The sequence below is a fragment of the Anopheles bellator genome, chromosome 2 (assembly GCF_943735745.2).
Source record: "Anopheles bellator chromosome 2, idAnoBellAS_SP24_06.2, whole genome shotgun sequence".
NCBI classification, from domain to species: Eukaryota; Metazoa; Arthropoda; class Insecta; order Diptera; family Culicidae; genus Anopheles; species Anopheles bellator.
Genome location: NC_071286.1, coordinates 18,510,349 through 18,532,804, shown reverse-complemented (window position 1 = coordinate 18,532,804; position 22,456 = coordinate 18,510,349). Strand labels below are relative to the sequence as shown.

At 50.4% G+C, this 22,456-nt stretch overlaps 5 protein-coding genes across 5 annotated transcripts; 3 read left to right on the top strand and 2 right to left on the bottom strand.

Annotated features, from left to right (window-relative positions):
* The first annotated feature begins 1,204 nt into the window (after positions 1 to 1,204).
* LOC131207133 (uncharacterized) lies at positions 1,205 to 4,623 on the top strand. The gene is made up of 3 exons (XM_058199742.1): positions 1,205 to 1,784; positions 1,855 to 2,047; positions 2,115 to 4,623. The coding sequence occupies exons 1-3, from the start codon at positions 1,205 to 1,207 to the stop codon at positions 4,621 to 4,623; spliced, it is 3,282 nt and encodes a 1,093-aa protein (XP_058055725.1).
* Positions 4,624 to 5,223: 600 nt separating this feature from the next.
* On the top strand, positions 5,224 to 7,228 carry LOC131211826 (cytochrome P450 9c1-like). The gene is made up of 2 exons (XM_058205456.1): positions 5,224 to 5,476; positions 5,551 to 7,228. Exons 1-2 carry the CDS (start codon positions 5,256 to 5,258, stop codon positions 6,848 to 6,850), a joined length of 1,521 nt encoding a protein of 506 aa, XP_058061439.1. The 5' UTR covers positions 5,224 to 5,255; the 3' UTR covers positions 6,851 to 7,228.
* On the bottom strand, positions 7,035 to 15,617 carry LOC131211825 (egl nine homolog 1). The gene is made up of 6 exons (XM_058205455.1): positions 15,162 to 15,617; positions 13,525 to 15,068; positions 12,693 to 12,812; positions 12,498 to 12,578; positions 8,361 to 8,500; positions 7,035 to 8,274 (listed from the first exon to the last, which is right to left on the bottom strand). The coding sequence occupies exons 2-6, from the start codon at positions 15,013 to 15,015 to the stop codon at positions 8,052 to 8,054; spliced, it is 2,055 nt and encodes a 684-aa protein (XP_058061438.1). The 5' UTR covers positions 15,016 to 15,068; positions 15,162 to 15,617; the 3' UTR covers positions 7,035 to 8,051.
* A 965-nt stretch (positions 15,618 to 16,582) lies between these two features.
* Positions 16,583 to 20,035, bottom strand: LOC131210353 (uncharacterized). The gene is made up of 5 exons (XM_058203584.1): positions 19,901 to 20,035; positions 19,420 to 19,583; positions 17,845 to 19,335; positions 17,306 to 17,775; positions 16,583 to 17,240 (listed from the first exon to the last, which is right to left on the bottom strand). Exons 1-5 carry the CDS (start codon positions 20,033 to 20,035, stop codon positions 16,690 to 16,692), a joined length of 2,811 nt encoding a protein of 936 aa, XP_058059567.1. The 3' UTR covers positions 16,583 to 16,689.
* Positions 20,036 to 20,538: 503 nt separating this feature from the next.
* Positions 20,539 to 22,023, top strand: LOC131209971 (large ribosomal subunit protein mL37). Its single transcript, XM_058203147.1, has 3 exons — positions 20,539 to 21,143; positions 21,210 to 21,502; positions 21,576 to 22,023. Exons 1-3 carry the CDS (start codon positions 20,620 to 20,622, stop codon positions 21,989 to 21,991), a joined length of 1,233 nt encoding a protein of 410 aa, XP_058059130.1. The 5' UTR covers positions 20,539 to 20,619; the 3' UTR covers positions 21,992 to 22,023.
* Positions 22,024 to 22,456: the final 433 nt, after the last annotated feature.

The following is a 22,456-nucleotide window of genomic DNA, read 5'->3' as shown; positions in this document are numbered from 1 at the left end:
AAAAACTTGCTCCTCGACTCAGAACGTGCAACGTGCGATTTGGGCAGTAAAAGAAAACATATATTCATAATTAAGAAATTAAAGAAATTTATTCATAATTCCGATCGATCAATATTTTGTCTGGCGACAAGATTTATTGGTGCGTCTTGGGAAATTTATGGGTTAGTAAATAGTTACTCTTCCGTTGATTATCCGTCTCGCTGCACCCATTAAGCGATGTCCATCAAGCCATTACTGTATCAACTTGAGTGCAAAATGGGCCCATAATATAGTTGTGCTTGACCTAAAAATTATAAACAAGTAATACGACTAAATCATACTGACTTCTGCTTTAAGTTCATGTCGAACTACCGAATGAAATGCATGCTGGTGTCAAAATGGTGTCGATGGTCAAATCTACAGGCACGCGATATCGTTAGAGTTGGAGTCTGTTGAAGCAATATACTTAGTTTCAATGCCAATTTGTCTCTTTCTACGGTATTATAATTTGTTTCAAAGCAAAGTAAATCTTTAGTTTGAATCTGTATTTGGTTCAGAATTAGCTCTAACCACCGTTAAGGTTCGGTTGAGACACTTGCAACCGCCGTTTCAGGTGATATTCATCCAACATTTCGAATTCATACGTAATGCTTCTTACAACTGTTTACCACTCGGTACCGCTGTGTAGACAAATGGCTCCGAGTTTACAGTTACATTTAACGCCGTTGGCACAACATATGATACAGTGTAAGTGTCGCCAGAAAGTTGGTTTTTATGCCGAACGAAAACATTTCCGCGTTCTGACATCGCAACGTCTAAAGTTCGCACTTTTACCACTTTCATTCGCTGCGGCACCAACCACCCGTATTACGGCACAATGTTTCGGGAGACACTTTCGCTGATGCCGGCACATTTGCTCGGACAGTTCGCGTCGTCAGCGTTAGGCCGTGAACACGAACGACCCCAGAGGCAAAGGGTTTGTCGCGAAGAAATCCATGCACACGGGAAACCCCTTGACGGGTTCCATGAGCCTCCCCGGTGTTTGTGGTTGGTTATTTTGTACAATAACAACAACAATAAGCCACCGTCCCGGTGTTCCTGTTCGAAGAAAGTTCGCCAGTCCTACGGTACCGCCCGCCAGAGGAAGGTTACCCGGTAAGCGTCGGTGCACTGGTACGATCAGTTGACGGCGTGAACTCGGGCGGCACAGCAGCAAGATATAGCGATGAGAGAAGTGAAACGGATGGCCACTTTTGGCCGGTTCTATTCCCTGGCGTTGGTAGTGACAGTACTGCTCGGACCCTCGTGTAGTGAAGCGCACGAAGCCCGAGACGATGACGTGACCAAAAGTTTGCACCTGCCAACGGCGACACGGCAACTGAGTGCCAGCGTCAACACCCGTCGCACGGCCAACATTGTGGACGCCGCGTTCATCAGCTTCTATGCCAACCCGCAGGACATTTTCGACGGCCAAGGCAATCCGATCAGTGAAACGAGTTTCCTAATGGCGCAGAGTCTCGGCCAGGCTTACCTGAAGGTGGTTGCCGACTCGTCGCAGCTTCATCTGCAAACGGCCGGTGGCCAGAGCGTTATAGGGGGTCCCGATACCGGACGACTGGTGCACATTACGGCCAGTGCCTGGCAAGCCTTCTACGAGTGGGCCCGACGGGCCGAGTTGGTGCCAGTGTTCGTGCTGGACTACCCATCCGGTAGTGGCGGTGAATGGAAGCCCAAGAGTGCGCTACAAATCCTGTCCGCAGCCAGCAGCCTCGGCATCAACGAGTGCCGGTGGCAGTTGGGAAATGGTACCCGTCGTTATCATTATCTTCATCTGGCTCTTATGGAGAAACTGATCAACCTCTCCCCCTTCTGCAGGTAACGTTATTGACGGCGCCAAGTATGTCGAAGACTTGAGAACGTTTCGGATGATGCTGAAGGCTTTCCCCAAGCACCGTGACCACTGGAGTGTGGTGGCCGGCGAGCTTAACCCGGAGGGAGTGCCACTGGAGGAGCTGCAGTACGTCCATGCCAACATGGACACGCTCGTCGATGCAGTGACCATTAGCAAGTACGATCGTGCTCCTAATTCCCCATTAATTGCGTTTACTAATCCGCTGTCCTGTTCCGTTTTCTAGACCTATTTTCTACGGCCCAGAAGACGAGGGCGCCACCTGGAACCACACGACACTGCTACGGGAAATCAATCTGCGGGGACTCGCCGGACGCCATCGTGTTCCGATTTGGCTCGATTTGATCGCACCGAGGGATGCAGACCTCTATGCCGTTCGATCTACGTCCGATTGCTGTGGCATGTGCTTACGCGAAGGACTCGAGTATGCCCGATTCCTGGGCGAAGCGGCCCGCGGTGGTGTAAGTGCCGTCTTCAAGTCGCTGCACCGACACGACATCCAACAGTACACCCTGAGCTACGTCGTGGCACTGCTGCACCGACGTACGATCGGTCGTAAAGTGTTCTCGGTGCAGCACCGCCTTACGGTCGGCGATCGTGGAAGCTCTACACCCTGCCGGACGTCGGTCTATGCGTACTGTGCCCGCAATCAGACGGGATCGTTGACCGTGGTGATCGTCAACGAGGACAGCGCCGGCGAGGCTGCCAACGTGACGATCAATTTGCAGACCCGCGCACTGACGTCACCCGTCGAGCTGTATCTTGTCAATGTACAGAGCGGCCAAGCGATGGTCAACAACAGGGCGTTTGACGACGCGAACAATCCACCGGTTAGTCCTGTGACCGCTGTGACCTCTCTCATGAACGGAGCCACTTTCTACGTGCCAGCACAATCCATTCTGTATGCGACACTGCCCGGAGTGCAGGTTCGTGAGTGCCGAAACGATCATCCGTCGGACGATCGGGAGCATCTGAGGAGCCGTTCGGACGATCGTACTTCGGCCGACGCTCTGCTGCAGGATCTGATCGGTGACGTGGTGAGCAATGTGCCACTGGAGCCCCTACAACGAAGACGCCGTTGGGCGGGGAATGACCTAATGGAACTACCGGCCAACGGTCGCCAGAAGCGATTTCCTTCTCGGATCGCTGGCCCTCCACAAGATAGCGATCCTGCGGAAAGCCTCGCGCAAGCAAATGAGGAGACGTCACCGTCCGGTCGGAGCGCGCGGGGTCCACGGCAGACCCAGGGCTACAAGCGCCAGCAGAGGCGTCTACGGCAGAAGGAAAAGCGCACCGAGAAACGCCATCTGCGCAAGATGAAACACCCGTTGCGGGAATCGCTACGCGAGCGAACGAAACGCGGCGAGCGCGCCAATCGCCCTCTGAACCGCCAACACCAGCGGCTCTTGAAGCGAATGTCGGCTAAGTTGGCCAGCCCGAAAACGAAACGATCATCGTTGGCCGAGGCAGTCAACGAACCGCCCGCGTTCGTAGGCAGCGAGGAGACGGTCGACGGGCCCCGATCCAACTTCCCACTTGGGGACGTCCATCTGGTCATTTCGAAGGCCAGTGGTGATATGGACTATATGGCCGAGGATACGGACGGAGCTGCAGATGGATGGTCAGGCCCGAGACTGCATCGGAATCGGGGCGTGACGCCACCGGGCGCAAGAAGAAGGATCTCCATCAACCAGCGAGACTTCCGGCGTAAAGCCGCTACCGATGACAGTGGCGAAGAGTACGATAGTCGCCGCCGCCGTCCATTTCGCGTGGGAGACGGACACGAGATGGAGGCGAAAGAAACGAAGCGTATCGATCGCTACATGACGATCGTGAAGGAGAGACCGTCCGAGCGAGACCAGCGCGATCGCATCGAAGAACGCGATGGGTTTGTTGTGGCGTCCCTCGCGCAGGCAACCACAGATAGGAGCGTCGATGAGCGGTACCAGGAGGAGATGCACGAACAAGACACGGCCAACCGCTCCGAGGCAATGCTCTCTAACGTGCTTGACCAGGAATCGTCGGAAATGGTTGGCGAGGAGTCTCACGAGGCGCCAACGTACGAGGAGCCTCCAGTGACCGAGGAAGAGGAAATTGCCCTCTATACGCCTGCACCTCGTGCCAACAGTGAGGAGCGGCAGGACCTGTACCGGCTAGAAGACAGCTGGTCGCTGGAGTCGTCATCGGCGGAGGTCGCCGAAGTGCGGCCGCGGTACAAGCGTTCAGAGAGGGACCTCTCAGCGGTGGCGTCAGAACGGGACATCGAAAGGTTGGAGGACTTCTTCCGGAACAACGCCAAACTGCAGCAAAAGTTTGCCGAAATGTTCGATCTGATGCTCGAGGCGATCGAGGAGCTCGATTCGGACGAGAACGATGCGAGCGAGAGGATCGATGGGTCAGCCAGTGACGAGAAGCACGAACCGAGGCGGACCAAGCGAAACGTTCTGCTCCATCCGCAGTCCTGGGAGGCCCGGGAACGATCGAACATGATCCAGCGGAAGGCTTCATCGTTGGAGTCGCGCGAGAACTACGTCGAACCTCCGGTGGCGCCACGGGCGGAGGCACGGCCGAGTGTGACGACGGAAGCTGACCACGAGCATGAGCACTACGACGAGACCACCGACGAGGGCAGGCCCGGAGCGTACGTCATCCGGACGGTGGTGAACTTTATGCGTAAGGCGACGAGCGATTTTCATCAGCTGTTCTCCGGATGGTTCGGCAAGCCGACGTCGTGAAACCGGTCAGTGCCAATCGTTAGCAGCTACCGAATGGTAACAAAAATGATACGTGTGTAAAATAGTTCGATTGTAAGTCAAATAAAATCCCCTGTGGGCACGTGAATATGGTAGGTCTTGAAGCACTGACTGGGATTTTCATGAATCGAGTGTTTTCGCTGGATCCAGCTTCCGTTGCAAATTATCAAGAAATAGGCAACCTTTGAAACATTGAACCGTTCACATTTTCACTTCACATTTTCGTGTGCTGCTAGAAATGCAGATGTTTTACAATAGCTTTTGCATGTTTATCAACGTATATTTTTCGCTCAAGCTGCCAAACCGATTTCCCATTCAAAAGTAACGCCCGTAACGCCTTTTTTCGTTCATAATGTCACCCGATTTTCCCCTTCTTGGTCGCATGTTTTGACGTTCCACTGTTTTGTAACGCCGGCCTCGTCAGATGATCAACTGAAGTTACGAGTTACGAATTTTGTTGAGGGGGACCAGTTCTTCGCGATTACGCATTTTTATCAATGAAACATAGTACCTCACGGATCATTTAAGCCCTCACCGTTGAGTGCCGTCAACTGGCGGTGTGTCTTTGGGAACTACAGTCGGTTTTTTGTGTGGAAAACTCGTCCGTTTCCAAGATGAATCAGGAAGACCTTTATTGGTTCACCTTCATCCTCGTGACGCTGGTCGGATTCTTCACCTACAAACTTCTCACTCGCCATCTGGCGTACTTCCGTCGGCTGGGCGTCCCGCACGAGAGACCCCATCTGCTGTACGGCAACCTGAGCGATGTGCTCAGCGGTAAGCTGACGACGATGGAACAGATTCAGCAGTTTTCCGTAAAGTTTGCCCACTGCGAGTAATGCTAGTCCCGAATAAACTGTTCCATCTACGCTTTGTCATTTATTTAAATTCCTCTTCCCACCGTTCCAGCGTGTATGGGTTCTACAACTACATGTCTCCGGCGTTGTACATCCGCGATCCAACCGTCATAAGGCAGGTGCTGAGGAATGACTCTGCTGGACACTTTGAAAGTTACGGTTACTTTCTTGACGGCGAAAAGGACCACTTTCTCGGCAGCCAGCTGCATCTGTTGAAAGGGGTCGGAGCTTCGAAGAAACTGTTGCCAATTCTGGAACCCGTTCTGAGGTCAGCCACCGTTTGCGACGGGATGGAAACAGTGGTAAAGAATTGTGGTAACGACCTGGTTGATTTTATCGTCTCGCGCGGCAACGAGCAGCTGGAACTGAAAAGCATCTTTCGAAAGCACACAATGAATGTGCACGCCGGGTGTACTTTTGGCAAACAGCTGAACACATTCAACGAACCGACCACCGACAGCTTCCTAACCGTGGCCAACGCCCTAGCCTACGGAACGAATCCAGTGCAGACGCTCAAAACGATGGCCTTCTATTTAGTGCCTCAGCTTATGCGTGCTTGCGGAGTGCAGCTGATGGACCGACGGGACGCTGATCTTCTTCTGAAACAGTACCAAGCGGCCGTCTCGTCAAACTCTAGCAGCACCATCGCGCGGCTTTTGAGTCATTCGAACGCTAAAGCCAAGCAGCAGGATCGCCTCAGCGAGGAGCAGCTCACCGCACAGTGCGTCACATTCTTCACGAAAGGCTTCGAACCGGTGGTCAACCTGTTGTCATTTGCCCTGTACGAGCTGGCAGGGGCTGATGCTGTGCAGCAGACACTCTTTCGCGAGATAGAAAGTGCGTCTGCGGACGGAAAGAAGCTGACGTTCGAAAGCATCCGAAAGTTACCGTTTCTGGACGCGGTTGTGCTAGAGACGCTTCGGAAATGGCCACCACAACCGTTGCTTGTGCGCGAATGTACCAAACCGTACCTCCTGGCGGCACCCAGCAATGGTGCACGACCTGCGGTTCCGTTGAAGGTAGGCGACAAGCTGTACGTGTCGGTGTGGACGCTCCATCGGAATGCCGAGTACTTCACCGAACCGGAACGCTTCAATCCGGAGCGATTTGTAGGCCCGAGCCGAGAAAGTATAATGTCCGGTGAGACGTTCATTCCTTTTGGCGTTAGGCGCGGTTGTGTCGGGCAGGAGTTTGTGACAATGATGGTGAAGGCAACGCTGGTAACGCTAGTGACCCGCTTCCGACTGTCGTCTGGTGATCGAACGGTGGAACCGTTGAAATTGATAGAATCACCCGAATCGTTGGAACCACGGGACGGATTGTGGATCAACTTTAATGTTCGACATTCATGATGCTGCTGTCCGTCGGACTCGGCTCGTTCTTGCGACCACGTATTAAGACATTAAGACAAGTATTCCTTTCAATGAAATGGGCGAAACAACGATTCAATATCGTTTCAATTATACAAAGATATACAAAAATATAAGCATAACGAAAGAAGCAGTACTGAAACACAAAAACACGCGTAAATTCAATTTCTATCTATTGTTGAGTAGAATACAAATCACTGTACGTACGTCGTTCACTGTTATAGCGTTAGTTGATCGCAACTCTGTTCTGCGTTGCGGTTGGTCCTTCATCCCGTTTTGGAATACTTCTTCTTTTCCCCCCTCGACGCTGATGGTGACATCGACGCCAAGGGAATAAAAATATAAATGATCATCTCTTCTTTTCTCTTTCATTGTTATTTGATTATTTTACTCTGTTGACGCATGACTATTCTTCCGTTAAATTCTTGCTCTTATCAATACTCCTCAACTGGCCTACGGCCTATCGAAGAAAGCACAGTTAATTAATACCGAGCAAAAAAACCGCGGGAAAATGTTTCCCCAATTTGCTATCTAATGAAACCGATTGATTTGCATTGGTTTTCCCTACTCTATACACTTTAATCAATTTTCACAGTTTCTTGTCCTTCGGCCTTTGTTTGTCTCACTCTGTTACCTGCTCTTAACGCTCTATTATGTTTTTTTCTTGTTCCATCACCTTCTACAAACGGAATTCCATCCGGAATTTACCCGATGTTCACTTCACACTCAGTTCCATTTCTTGGTTCTCTATGTACAACTCAACATGGTTACATTTATATAAAGCTACTAAATCTTTCCGTTCAACAAAACCCTATACCAACCGCCGTCGATATCAAAACACGGTCTTTCCGTTTGCAGCATTAATTCTCAAACGATTCTACGCAACATGTACTCGTCGTTTGTGTAGTGTAATAGCATAAAAGATATATCACATTTGATTAACAATTTCTCTAATAAATTATTCGATTTGGTAGGACCGTCACACCCACCCGGTCGGTTCTGCAATACATGGCATGCCACCATCGGCAAGGATGAATGCCCTTCGTTTCTGCACCACGGATAGCGGATTGTCGATGGTTTAGAGAAAAGGAAACAACTCTTTCCAGTGCAGTGGGAAGGCCCGGTGCATCTCATCTTCTAATTGGTTTCCCTTCCAACTTCACCCTACCGGGCTGCCTTGGCCTTATTGTGCCGGTGTCTTAAACCTGTTCTCACAATCGCGCTGGTAGCGCAGGCGAGCGGATTCGCGTTCTTCCGCGTCCAGGTACCACAGGGTGATAGCGTACCGCGTACGGTGGGCAGGTTGCACTTCGTGGGGATTGCGCCGGTCGGACCAGAAGAAAAGGATACGATCGAAAATTGGCTCAATGTCGGCGACACGGTCATTGCATCCTTCCGGGAAAATCCTTTCGGGAGGAAAAGAGTGAGGCAGTGTTAATAGCCTGTCGCTGCCGACGATGCGGATGCCGGGTAGCTGGCGACGATCCCTTACCGTAGTAGACCGCCGCTCTCCCTAACGTCCCAGTCCAGGTTTAGGTAGTAGATGGCCGTAATGCACCGTCCGTCGCGGTTAGGATTGTCGACGTGCTTCACGTAGTGCGAACCGGATCCAGGATAACAAGCCACCATGGCCTACGTAGAGAATAAACCGAAACAAAACAAGAAGTTTAATGAAAATAATAACGACTAGGCCGAAGACAGTAAGAGAGAGGGTGATTTATATTATCTGCCGATCTTCGGTTAAGTTAACCATTTTTAGGATCATTTGACGACATTCGGAGCCATATATTTCCAGGACTTATGTTAAACTTGTAGTTTAAACTTAGTGTTAAGATTTATGGAACGGTATCGGCAATTCAGAGCCGAGCTAAACAATTACTTTCGCAGTGTGTTGGTGACAATGGCAGCAGCGAAATGGTTCCAGAAGATTCCAGTTGTAATCTGAGCTGGCTAAATAACTGTAACATACACACCACGCCCTTATCGGGCATCAGTAACTAGGTAGTAGAGAAACGCTGGGGGACAAAAGCCAGTACTTCGTAATAAAAGTCATTTCTTATGAAAGAATAATATCTTGATACTATTCGAGTCCTGTGCACATACAAAAATATTAACAAAATGACATTTACTGGAGTGCCCTCCCTAGAAATGCCCTCCTTGCAGATTGTGACCATCCTTAGGCATGGAATGTCCACCATCGCAATCGCAACAATTTGCGAATCCATCGGCTGGCGCCTTGGCTCTCACGCCTTGTCTAGGCCCAAAAAAATTCGGCGGTGGCGTACGTGACATGTTCCCCAATGGCAGTGGCGCACCAACCATTCACCGTCGCGCGAAGCGTGCATGTGTGTGCGTCCACCGTGCACAGATTGTGTGCTTGTGCGCTTCTGAGGCACACACTGCAAACCGCACAGCGACGACGCAACAACGCGCCGCGGTTTGGCCAACCACCCGGTGCGCGCACGCGTTGTGAACGGCGGTTTCTTTAAAGGGGGATTCACTGGCACAAGCCGCGCGCAGAACGCACCAAAAAGGCCGACAGAAATACAGACGGACGGTAAACAATCGATTACAGCAAAATGTATTCGAAGAAAGGAAAATAACACATCCAACCGGATCTCAGACACTCAGAGATAGCTTCGTTGTGAAGATAAAAAGCAATTGCGGTCCGATGGATGGCCCACAGTCTTTGGGCACAAGCAATGTCTTCGTCTGGGGGATTATTATTGGACGAGATTTTTGTAGTGCACTTTAATATTTCGTACCCCGTCAGCGATACACTACGAACGATATGGCCGGGGAAATGCTGCATGAGTAACCTCACCGGTACTTACCCGGGTAATCGGGACAGGCTTAGCAGATAAAGTGTCACCTGTTAAGGTACTTTCTTGCGGCTTAACGATCATTAACTGGGACATTAAGTTGCGACGTCGAAATCACAATCTTCAACATCCTTTGGCTTACCACGGATTAACACGGATTAGATCTAATGTGGGCGTTTTGATACCAGTTATTGTAATTCAAGTTAATAGTAGGATAACTTTATGCTCGGCGCGCGCAACATAACGGTTAAATAAACATCCAGAGGTTTAATAAGCTGCCAACCGTAGAAACCATAACTTGAGTTATTATTGCAAGTAAATCAAAGAGTTTGGGATATGAGATTTATGATTTCTAATGCTTGGAACAAACGGACCTTCGCTTCTTCGTTCGTTGCGTTCAATGGTTACTATGTTACAATGGTTGCACCACATTCTTCCATTTTCGTGTTTTAATGTTGCGGTAAGAGAAAATAGAATTAACTAAAAACAATTTTACTATGTTAGCGTGTTTTACTGAGGAGTGTAGTAACATTTTGACGACGTTATTGTTCTTGTGGTTATTTTTAATTGTCTTGTAATAAAATTCATCTTTTTCAAAATCAACTAAATCTTCCGTCAACAAAACCACGAAACAAACGAAACGAGATTATAAGCCTTCGGTGGTAGAAACGTAAGTGTAGTTGGTGAAAACAGAAACTTACACAGAAAGCTACTTTTGTTGACTACTCCAACTCCACTCTGCAAACAATTTCTTAAAGTTACCGGGATCAGTGGATCAGTGCAAGATGCGAGTTCCTCTGGTGAACGTCATCGGTAAGCCGAAAGCTTCCGAGGTGCTGACGACTTATTTAAAACAATGCAACGAGCCATCTTGGACCTCCTTCTTCATAAGGGTAAGCTTTGCCTTTGATGCCCAAACTGGATGTGTTCATCAACGTACCTCTATGGAATTTGAAGCAAGGCTTATACTAGTTCAAAATAACATCTTTCCTTTCCATCGCAGCAAACGACGATAAGTTCGGCAGATCGCACTTCAACTGGACTCTCGATACCGGTACCAACTATCATATCCTGCGAACCGGATGTTTTCCCTACATGAAGTACCAGTGCACCAAGGGCCCCAGGATCCAGGATCTGCGCATCGAGGATTACTTTTTCCGCAGCATCAAGGTAGCGTTTCTGGGTGTAGCGCAGCTTTGCTACGTGCTGGCAGCCGTATTTCTCTTCCGCCACATCCAGCATGCCGATACGGCTAGCTACGGACGAGTGCCGATTTACTTTCTCTACGAGGAAGACACAGGATCACAGTACTGAAGTAATACGTTCAGCCGCGTTTGATTGCAACAATTTTAAAACAATCATTTTGAGACTAACATTTAGTTCGAGCAATGGAAAGATGGTGACAATAGCAAGAATACCACAATAAATTCGTATTATCGAAAACGATTTGTAATGCAAGTGGTCGCCCTGCCGTCTAGGACGAGTGCCCGATGGCCTCCGGTGATAGTTTAACTGATTTCGCTATCATCGTTCGTGTCCATCTTCACTGGTGAACGCTCCACATCACCGGTATCTGGGATCGCGATGTTGCACTGATCGCGAATTACCGATTGCTTCCCGAAAACCATGCCATCGAACGGATGACAAAACCATGCACAACCAATTGCGCATTTTTTTTCTGCGGTTTTCTGTGCCATAGCGGCCATCGAATCGGAAATCGATCAACTGGTCAAGTGCTGGTCAGTGGTGTGTGATCAATCACGTTTCACTGATTATGCTTCATCCGCCGATGGACGGGTTACGATTAATGGGTACGCTTAGTGTGAGAACCGGGTGTAAACCGATGACAGCTGCAGATGGATTAGGGAAAAAGAAGAATAATTATCGGATGGTGCATCAATTGCAACTGCAATCAGTGTTGGCTGTTTCCTTTGTAACCGCGACGAACAAAACGGGTGGACAGAAAATGCGTTTATCAACCATAACAGAAGACACTATTGAGCAATAGAACAACATATTGTGTATGTAGAAACAAAACCACGATTGTTACACGCAAAATGCTGCGTCCAACTCTGCTCCCCCACTAAAGTCTCAAGTACAAGCCGTTGGAAAAGAATCTCGGTAGTTGAGGTTTCCAGCGAACGGAACGGACCTCCCTGATTCGCACTTCCTGGTGACCGTGATCGGGTCATTTCTGGACTACGTGACTGACCGGTCATAGACATACTAAAACCTGCCCTGTACACACCCGGGCCAAACAGTTAACCCGCCACGCGGCTGGAAGCGCTTCTCAAGGTCTTTCCCCGCCATCGAATTGTCAATAAGAAGCTGCTCTCTTCGCAATGTCAAAGAGATAAACGAAACTACAGACAATTGCGCGCTACGAAGAGTAACAGAGCGCTTGGTGTCAGAGTCAGAGTCAAAATCTTTAAACATTTTCTCGCGGAAACAAACGGAACCACACCCGGTCGACACGAAGGACCGCGGTCCTTGTATCACACGTACACACCTTCTGCACGCAAGTCCACCATAACCTGGGTTAATGGCGGGCTTTGCCGTCGTCGAGCGAAAGGTAGGAGGCGCAAGCCAAAGAAAACCATAAGACTTCCCGGCAAGGCTGGGAGAACGGGACGGATTGTGCGTGCACGTGCGAGCTCACGTACGCACGCACCGGCGATGCGTCGCGTCACAGCTTCGTACGCTGAACTCTGCGGTGCTGACCTTCTGTTCAACGGTCAGAGGATAGCGCGGGAAGAGCACGTGCTCGGAATTTGGAGCGACTTGTGGCAGATTTTTTCTCCACTTACCTTCGTTCGTTCCTTGATGTTGTAGCGGCCAAGTTTCCCATTGTTCTTCATGCGTTTACAATTGGTGATTACGGCGTCAACCTGAGTAAAAGCAGCACGAAAATGAAGAATTATTTTTCGACCCTTTTGATAAAGAGAAGCATGGAAATTTCGGAGGTGAAGGAAACATTAAAAAGAAGTCTTCCACCAGCTTACCCGATTGATAAGGTATCCTACGCTGCTGCAACCCGGCTCCTTGCCTCCAATCCACGTGATTTTGTCACCACGGATGTGTCGCAGATTTTTCCCGCCACGATTAGACACTAGCTGTCCGTCCTAGATGTTTGAGACAAAACGAGGAAAAAGAAATAGTTAACGGTAGTTTGTCAATGTTAAAAAAAACCTATGTTTAGTAGTAAGCTAGTAGCAAATAATGGGTGCAGTACCGCTCAACCGACAGTGCAACGCAGGCACCATCAATAAAGTCTCGATAAGATAAGGAAATGTGCTCCAGAGCACATTTATTCTGCTGGATAAGAAGAAAGGGGCACGCATAAAATATGCGAAAATATGGCACAGATAAAGAGGACTGCAAAATGTTGATAGCGTCGATTCGCGAAAAAGTGTCACAAACACTAAAAAGTGGTTCAGTGGTTCCAAAAAAGGCTCCCACCTATACCGATAAATGGCTATAAATTGATTAAATTGCGTTACAGTGTTATGTGGTTATTTTAAAATGTCTCATTGCAAAAATGCGCGAATTTAAGGTTCCATTGGGCCTCACGGACAAAAGGTCACAAACCGAAGCTCAGCGTCAATCGTGATGAGCAATTCTATATTTGCGGTGACTCATATTCTGAGAAATGTTCTCTGCAAACAAGGCCTATGCATGGCCTGTTCCGTGACACTGAACCATCGATTTTCGTGGACGTCGGAATTGAGTTTATTTGAATAACGACATGAACAGCCATCTGCTTATTTGATATGAGATCTTTGTTGCGTGTACAAATTAATTGCTTTAAATCTGGCTTTTCACCCAAGTCCTTACCCGAAACACACCCGACGAGTACATTCCAGTGACTTCCTTCAGCACCTGCAGGCCACGCTCCTGGCCAAGGAAGTTGTCCAGCACACACACCCCGTACTCATTCATGTCCCGTATCAAACTGTGGCACGCTTCGTTCAAATCACTATCCAACTCGAAACCGTCGGACTCGTTTCCTTCACTGGCCGAACTGTCACCACGCAGCACGTCACCCGTACCGGGCTCGGCCGCATCATTCGTCGGTTTAGAACCATCTCCTTGCAGGACACTAAGCAGAGCATTCACGGTGTCACTGCCGACCGGCGAGCGTATCGACGAGAGCAGCGTTCCGTCGATGGTGGACCCACCGCCGCCACCGGATCTTCCGATTAGAGCGGCGAGCTGTTGCTGTTGCTGCGATTTGGTCTGTCGGGGCTCGTGCTGCGGTTGTTGTGGCTGTGGTTGCTGCTGTTGGGGCTGCATCAACATAACGCTGCCCGTCTGATGCATCGCGTTCGACAGGTTCCCGGCACTCGACCCGAAAGACACACTCTGTCCGTTCGCCAGCAGCACGACAGATTCGTCTATAATGTTGTTATTGTTGTGGAAGAATGCCGTCTCGGCACCGGTAAAGCTTTGATTATTGTTCGTGGGCACAAAATCACTTTCGCCAAACGGTAGCTGTTGCTGTTGCTGCTGGTCGGAGCTATCAAACACGTTCAAGTTGTTGATGTTGTTGAGAAAATTGTTCTCGTTCAAAATGTGGTCAACGTCGATCTGATCGAGATCGGCCAGTTCCTCAGCCGAGGCGAGCACATCAATCGGAAATAACTTTGCGACTGCGAGCTCGTTCAGCAGCTCATCGCCGCTGTCGCTACTCGCGTCCGACGTTACCGTTGTCTGCGGTGGGTCGGTGGGCGTTGTTATTGTTGCTGGCGACGACGACGACGAGGGCGACACTGATGGTGTTAGTAGCGGCTGTGCCTGTAGTGGTGCGGTGTTTACATTCGCTGCCCGCGGTACGAAAGCGCCGCCACCGTTGATGGTGGTGGTGCGCGCGGGACCTAGCATTTCTGCACGTAGACACGACTTGTCACCGCTCTGTGGCGTCGGGAGGAAGATGCCCCCCTGAAGCCTCTGGTCTGGAGCGGCTTCCGATCCCCCACCGCCGTTGTACAGCGCTGCCGGGGATTGCTGCTGCGACAGCTGCTGTTGCTGCGGAAACGCCTGCGAAGGAAGCTGGTGTATCGAGCGGCACTCTACCTTGTGCACCTTCCAGTCGATCCGCTGGTGATCTACCGAGCAGTAGTACGCAATCTGGCAACGCGAGCAACGCCGCAGACCTTCGTTCGCCCCGCAGATACGGCACTGGTGCTGAAAGTGGCGATGCTGCTGCAAGATCATCGGCGCTGAAGCGTTCGCCGGTTGCAGGTAGTTGGTGAACCGATTGTCACCCATTCCCGGCCCGGGCGGGTGCTGTTCGGCTTCAAAACCACTCTCACGGTCACCATTCATAGCCCCTCGCACACCGCTCAACCCCGGTAATCAGCCCCTTGCGGCTAATTGGCCTGCAAACGAGAGTGCAAGCAGTACGTGATGACGAGCGACTTCTGCAATCTGCCCCCAAACGGTATTTGTGTAGCCAGCAGCCAGTAACTTACCACCGGAAAGCACTCCACACTCCGAAACTCGCAAAGCGGAACACGAGCCGGAGCAGTGGTAGCTCTTTTCAGCAATGTTTTGATTATCCAAGAAGCGACGGCCTTGTATGGCATTTCTTATGCGTCACAGCAAGCGGGGCGCTTCCGCTCCATGCTCATCCGCCACCTATAACTGGTTTGCACTCGACACTCTGTTTTTCGCTTTCACCGACACAGGACGCTGCGGGAGGCACTTTACTCTCGCTCTCTTTGACCGACCGACGACCTTGCTTTTGTGGTCGGCCTGATCTCAGAGCCCGGGCGTTGTTACGAAAGACAGTTTCAATTATCCCTCAGACTGCTCCGATCGTCAACAGCCTAGGGGTTTTCGTCAGTGTCGCACTAGCTTTTCACTTTAATTGTTCACTACAACCCGCCACAACATGACTACCGCACACACTTCGTATTGGCAGGCCAGCGTTCGCCGAGGCCAAATGACCCACACGACCCCGGACGATATTGGACACGGTGTACATTAATGTTGCAATGCGACAAAACGGGATGCACTTTAAACTTTATTTTTGTTTTTCTTCGGAATCACTCCGAAATGAAGCCGAACGCGAACAGCGCAGCGAGCCGTAGCTGTCAAAAGTGAGCAAACGCTACCCGAACAAAAAATGCACTCTTTTGCTCCATACTGAGACGAAATAGCTCACGCGGAACTGTTTTCTCGCCAAAGGTCAGAAAGAGAGCGCAACAGTGGACGATCAGTGCGACCATTTGACAGTTCAACGGTAAAGCATCCTATTGAATATGATTTCCGCGTCCGATAATTTGCTTACGACGTGAACGATGAAGGACGAAGGACGAAGGACACTCCACCACGGAACTGTCAAATGGTAGAACTTTTCGCTCACTGTTGCGCTCCCTTTCTGGCCTTTGTCGAGAGAAAAGTCCGCGTGAGAAATGCCGTCTCAGTATGAAGAAAAAGAGGGCCTTTTTTGTTTGGGATGTTGAAGCGCCAGTTACCGGTTGGCTGCGTACGTTCGCTTTATTTGAATTGCAACCGTAGCGAAAGTATTTGTCCTTTTTGATGAAGCGAATCATTTCTTTTCAACGGCTCAACATTTGGAGGATTCGCCAAAAGGCACTTAATGTTGTTCAACTGTTATTATAACGTAAATTGTAAAACGTGAAACAACAAGGAAAAGCTGAAGATTCTTCTAGTGCAGCGAAACGCATGTTACAACACACTTTGAAGACCCAATTATAACGCATGGTTTTCGTTAGAAGATTCTTCTTATTACCATAACTTTATTATTTCTTTTTGAAGCACTTTGAAGAATCCTGCACGCGCACCACCAACGTGGGCGTTCGCGATAGCAAACACTTACTTGAGCTATTTCATCTTTTGTAACGTAATCTCTGTGTCTTTACTCATTCTGTCACTTTTACTTCACACCATTTGTCTATTTCTATCAACTGAGGACTGCGTTGCAATAAATAATACTTATACCAGGTTTTGGGCTTGTGTGTCTAACCGCTCGTTTTAGCTACTCCCTATACACGATAATCCACCATTAAGCTTATTGTAGTGCAACCGATAAACTCGTTGACAACCGGTTGAGTATGCGAGCAGGAGATTGGCGATGGTGGCGGTTGACGATGCAGGGTTCGATCCGGCTGACGATGCCGCCGCAGCGGAGTCACCGAGGCCACTAGCCGGTGGATGCTGTGACGATGAAGTACTTCTGGCTGTGTTCGCAACGTCCACTGGATGGTGCTGCGCGGAGTTGAATGTGATGTTCGTCTTTGGATTGATGGTGCCGTTGTTAAGGTTGATCGGATGGCTGCGATCGTTGCCAGCAGACTGTGTGTACTGTGCATGACTCGATGATGGCGATGCCGTAGAAGCAATCGTCACCGTTGATAGCATCCGCTTTGCGTCCCAAATCCGTATCGTACCGTCAGCACACGATGAAACAAAGTGGCGACTATCGGGGCTCCAGGTAACACACGTTATCGCTGCGGTATGGTCCTTTAGCTCCGACAATTGCGCACCGGCCGCAAGGTCAAAGATGCGCACACGATTCTCCTCACCTACGGAGACACAAAACGAAAACCATTAGCTTGACCAATCGTAAGCCCTCCTTTCGAGAGTGTACCTCCAGCAGCAAGGTATTTGCCGTCCGGGCTAAAGCAAACCCGGTGGACCGGTTGGCGGCAGTCGGTGAAGATACGAAACAGCTTGCCACTCGTAACGCACCATAATCGTACCGTGAGATCGGCCGAACCGGTCGCAAGATAGTTGCCGTTCGGATGAAATGCGACAGTATCGACGTCCTGGCTGTGACCGACGTACATCTGCAGGGGAAAGTGTCGATCGGTAGACCACAAACGCGCCGTCGTGTCACGCGACCCCGTAGCCAAGTAGAGTCCGGTAGGACTTTCCGCTAATGTCCAGATGGGATGGCTGTGGCCACGATATACCGCCCGGCAGTTGTAATCGTGCCCGGTCCAGGCGCGCATCGTGCAATCGCGCGACGTACTCACCAGTAGCGAGCCGTGCTCGGAAAAGAGTAGATCCGTCACGGCGTTGCTGTGCCCCCGCAGCACTACACCCCCCGTTTCGGAACTGGTTGAAAGATGAGCAGAGATTGAAATTAATTATCTCCTACCCCGAACGGACTACCGAACAACGTACAAGGTATTCTCTAAACATCGTCGCTCGAGAAACTTCTTCCACCGTTCCCGTTTTGTCTGTCGTCGGTTATAGGGTGGCAGCAGCTTGTTCATTCTTGCGCGATCGCCACGGGACGTCCCATCGAACATGCTGCCACCGGCACCGTCCTCTTGTAGCGATGTTCCATCACTATACGCTCGGGCAGTTCTCTCACCGTCACCGTCATCGGCATCGTCGTCGTCATCGGAATCCTCCGACACACTAAACCTACTATCACAGGCTGTCACGTTCCAGCTGCATTGCCGATCCCGGAAGCAAGCGTAAGGTTTACGGCCCATCTGCGTGCTACGGTTCGTTGACCACAGCATGATGGTGGAGTCTTCAAACCCACTCGCCACATGGCAGCAGTTCGAATCTATCGCAACACTTGTTAGCTGGTGACCGACGTTTTCCAATCTGTACACACACAGTGGCCGCTGATAGAGCGCCACCTTATTCGCACTCTCCCGCAGCCGCCTCAACCGTTCTTGGGTCGTGAGACGCCGAGGGAACATTCCTCCAAGTGCACCGACATCACCATCGCTTTCTGGATGCTCGTCGGAGATCATTGGTTCAGCGATACGGCCGATCACACTCCTCGCAGTTTCCTCATCAGTGTCGTCGTCCTCTTCATCATCACACAACCGGTCGCCGGATGCTCCATTTTCGGTCTCGAGCATGCGGTGGCGCACGTACGACTTCGTAAAGCCATTTAGCAACAAATATCGTTCATTTTCGCGTTCCGTGTGCTCGGCGAAATCGTACTCATGCATACGCCCGCTAGTTTCAACTGCATCCGGGTAGCTTTCATCAACATCCATGTTCCCACCGTTAGTCAGCCTACCATTGGCCGCCCTTTGACTGCACCCCAATCTACGCTGCCCTCCTACTTCCGGGCTGTAGTCGGAAAAGTTCTTATCCTCCACCGTTTCGAAGCAAAACCACGTTCGTAACGTTTGTAGGAGCACGGAGTGACCGTGCTTGGCCAGATACTGGCGCAGGGCTGCGATCGAAGGGGACCGCATCCGGAGTTGCGTCTGGCACGAGCGAAACTGCACCAGCAACGGATCGCTATCGTACTCCTGAAGGTGCGTGACTTGGGAGAGCTTATGAACCAACTGTTTGTACAGCTCCATACGCCCAGCATCAGCGCCGGGGCTTGCCGGAGCGAAAACAATGATGGAACTTTGCACCGCGGCCGGCGGTGGTAACGAGCCTGCCTCCCGCTGTTCGTCTATGGTGCCGTTGAGCTTCTGTTGCTGGTTCGACAACGACGGGGGTAGATTGGCAGCGGCTGCATTGGTGGGTTCGGTTTTCCCCACGAGTGGGGCATGTTTACGCAGGAACTCAATTGCGGGTCGCCAATCTCGCCCCCGGAGCATGTCGATGTACAAATGACATAGCAACGGTGGTACGATTTCGGTCAGCTCCACGCGGACCGCTTCCGGTTGGCTGCGAATGAACTTTGTAAACCTGGCGTGGAAGAAAGGGGCAGAGAAGGCCGTAAGGCCGATTGAAACCCGAACGCTTATGGATGGGCCAGTTGGCGATACGTACTTGGCGAAGTGCTGATCGACCTGCGCAGGATTCGTGTTCAGGCCGATGTTCGAGAACAGGACACTGTTCACTTTCGACACTTCGTTCTTGATGGCAGTGTTCATCACGATCTGATCGGTTGATTGTGTCAGTACAAGGTCCGTCTTTCGGTAACGATCGGTAACCTGAAATCGCGCGACAAAACAGGTAAACTTGTCAGTAACGACGGACACCGGCAAGCGGTCACTTTGATGGCCGGCAGGTTATAGTTTCGCATTCTCGCCGCTTTCTCCCATTCACACACACACGCACACACTCGCGCGCACACAGCACATTCATCGCGGCGTGAGAAAGGAGCTCCTTCGCGAAGGTGGAAGAGTCTCCTGATAGACGACGCCATCAGCATCAACAGAAGGCAATAGTATCGCAACGATGGGCTTGCTGGGGCGCCAGGCAGGGGTACACTACGCGGGCAGCGGCAAGCAGCAACATTCGTACTTACGGTGTAGTTGCGCGCCTTCAGATACGATCCGACGAGGCTGCGTATCAGTTCATTCTTGGACTTGCGGGACTTGCTGCTGCTGGTGGTGCTGTTGCTGTTGTTCGTCGAGATTGTTGATCTTTTCGCATCAGCCATCTTTCTTCGGTGTTTCTCCCATTCGTGCCACACGCACCGCAAACAGCACAAAACGCGGCTGGAACGGCCAGCAGACGACTCTTGTTTGACAGGAACGCGCACGGGAGACCCAGCATGGCCGATAGGCCGCCAGCGGAAGGAAAAAGATCGCCGATCGGTGTTTTCCGCTGGCCAAAACGGGATGAAAACTCGCGCACCAGAAACGAAAGAAGTAAAAAACATCAGCAGCTGTCACTCCGTTCCGTTCACTTCGTGTGTCAATCTGCCAGCGACCCAGGGTTGCCAGTAAGGCCGGAATCTTTCATCGTCGGATATTTTGCAAAACTGAATTCTTACTAGCACAGGAAATAAGTAGAACGTCCTGGCAGGCTTTTAAAACAATAAAAAGCACGGTTTGAAATGCACCCTTGTTTACTTTCAATAGCCGATTGTTTATTTCTTCACGCGCTGCTTTCTCGTGTTATGATCCACAGTGTCAAAGCGGAATGTCAAAATCAGCGGAATAGCCGAAAACAAAAACTCGTGCTGGGCGGTGCATTGGATTATTCAATCATACGTTTATTGGGAGCGAAGTTTACACTAAAATGCGGCTTACGGATGTGCTTCGGCGGCAGCACATCGGGTTTTTCTTCAAAAAGCACTGGCTACGACAAGGCAAACGTGTTCCGAACAGCACCGGCGCCGAAGAGGAGCTAGCTGCCCGCGGTATCGAAGTGCGTGACCCAAAAGATGTGTTAAAGGTGCAACTACCACGTCAGGAATTCAATTTTCCTGGCATTTTGGCACCGTCGATTGTTCACGATGAAACGCATCCGCTGTGGCAGTCACAGCAGGCGTATGTGTATGGCGATAGGAACGTACTGCTGGAAGGGGTTCGTCAGTCGCAGGCCTTACTCAACACAGTCGTCTTCGATGATTTACCACTCAAGATGGAAGAAAAACTGGACCAAACAAAATTACCGGCACAACTTGACCGCTCCATGCAACAGGCCGTTCTTTCCGCCCTTGTGTTCGACACGGAGCAGGTGAAAAAGGCCATCGTCAAGGTAGAGGATCGTCCGGCCTACGTGCTTCCGCGAAGCTACGGAATATCCGAAGGGCGCCGCAAGTACGTTAATGTAACATCGTAGCCTTTTTCCTCGCATCCATTTAAAACATCAATTCTTTTCTTCAGTCAACTGATTCTTTCGAAGTTTGTCACTCACTGCGAGCGCTTCCTTGGTCGCCCGGTAAATGCGAATCGTAAGGTGATTTTTAACGCCCAGTTCCTAGTCCCGTTGGTCAAAGAGAACGAACGGCTGCTGATGAACGTAAAAGCGGATTCACTGATCATTTCGAGCGCACCGCTACACCCATTCGACGTGAGCGTCTACAGGCCCCTTGACCAGGAGCTTCCAACATTGTTTCCTGTGAAGGAAACGGTTTCGATTCCGCAAAAAAATATTTACGATTGGAGAAACGAGTACCGTAAGTTTACTCACCAGTGTTACTGGTGTTTGGTGTCTGGTTTACCAATTGATCCGATCCTCCTGCTTTGTAGCCATAAGCCGAAACTACAAGATGTCCCACCCTCATACGGTGTTCATACATTGTTCGCCGGGCGACGTGAAAAATCTAACCGAGCTGCCGGTTTCGCGAGACCAAGTAGAAGGTCGTACTATGGTAAAGGCATTTACTGTGGCAGCGGCTCGTGCCCGCCAACTGTACGGCGATGATGTAAAGGCACTTCCGCATCCGATCACGGTTCAAGCGGTGCAAACGGACAGCAAAACGTTCCATTTTAGCGTGTATCAGCTGAACACGCTCGATCTAAGCTCCACCACCGAGCGCAACATGTGGTTCCGGAAGTCGCCTCTCGATTTGTACACGCAGTGCGGTTACGTCGTGGGGAAGCCGACACTAGACGGCTACAATAAAGATGTTTTGAGACTCTTTGCCATGTTCTATTCGAACTAGAGGGATCGAACCAGCGTGCTAAATAAAACAGAAATTATTATAGCTAGTATGATATTACAATCTGTTGTGCTTGCCAACATCCTTGAAAGCAGAAAATTCCGAAAATGGCAGTATCACCATTGTGTTTCAGTGCAAACCTATCCGATCTATGTAAATTCAATCAAACTTTTTTCATCAACTCTCCTAGGACAACTCTGCCCAATGAAATCAGCAACTTTAATGGCAGAATACACATGACCCCGTGCCGAAGGTAATCTCCCGCTTTTAATTTGTTCGCTGCACGTGCGCTTCGTTATTCACGTACCGTAAAACCGAGCGCTCCGAGGGGGTCCAAGCAACCGGCGGAGAAAATCGATATCACCACGAAGCGTGCCCCGTGACTGGATGCAACATAAAACTGTTTTTCCCGCTTTTGCTAATGCGCCTTAGCTCCTGGCGCTGCGCTACGGTTTCGGCACGAACAAA

Excerpts from the sequence above, each read along its gene's own strand:
- LOC131207133 (XM_058199742.1), top strand. The coding sequence starts at position 1,205 with ATGAGAGAAGTGAAACGGATGGCCACTTTTGGCCGGTTCTATTCCCTG. Across the intron at positions 1,785-1,854 it reads CCGGTGGCAGTTGGGAAATG|GTAACGTTATTGACGGCGCC; the intron begins GTACCCGTCGTT and ends CCCCTTCTGCAG. Across the intron at positions 2,048-2,114 it reads GATGCAGTGACCATTAGCAA|ACCTATTTTCTACGGCCCAG; the intron begins GTACGATCGTGC and ends TCCGTTTTCTAG.
- LOC131211826 (XM_058205456.1), top strand. The coding sequence starts at position 5,256 with ATGAATCAGGAAGACCTTTATTGGTTCACCTTCATCCTCGTGACGCTG. Across the intron at positions 5,477-5,550 it reads GTAAAGTTTGCCCACTGCGA|CGTGTATGGGTTCTACAACT; the intron begins GTAATGCTAGTC and ends CCACCGTTCCAG.
- LOC131211825 (XM_058205455.1), bottom strand. The coding sequence starts at position 15,015 with ATGAATGGTGACCGTGAGAGTGGTTTTGAAGCCGAACAGCACCCGCCC. Across the intron at positions 12,579-12,692 it reads TAGGATACCTTATCAATCGG|GTTGACGCCGTAATCACCAA; the intron begins GTAAGCTGGTGG and ends GCTTTTACTCAG. Across the intron at positions 8,501-12,497 it reads ACATCAAGGAACGAACGAAG|GCCATGGTGGCTTGTTATCC; the intron begins GTAAGTGGAGAA and ends TTCTCTACGTAG.
- LOC131210353 (XM_058203584.1), bottom strand. The coding sequence starts at position 20,035 with ATGGCTGATGCGAAAAGATCAACAATCTCGACGAACAACAGCAACAGC. Across the intron at positions 19,584-19,900 it reads TGAAGGCGCGCAACTACACC|GTTACCGATCGTTACCGAAA; the intron begins GTAAGTACGAAT and ends GCGCGATTTCAG. Across the intron at positions 17,241-17,305 it reads CAAATACCTTGCTGCTGGAG|GTGAGGAGAATCGTGTGCGC; the intron begins GTACACTCTCGA and ends GTGTCTCCGTAG.
- LOC131209971 (XM_058203147.1), top strand. The coding sequence starts at position 20,620 with ATGCGGCTTACGGATGTGCTTCGGCGGCAGCACATCGGGTTTTTCTTC. Across the intron at positions 21,144-21,209 it reads ATATCCGAAGGGCGCCGCAA|TCAACTGATTCTTTCGAAGT; the intron begins GTACGTTAATGT and ends TCTTTTCTTCAG. Across the intron at positions 21,503-21,575 it reads CGATTGGAGAAACGAGTACC|CCATAAGCCGAAACTACAAG; the intron begins GTAAGTTTACTC and ends CCTGCTTTGTAG.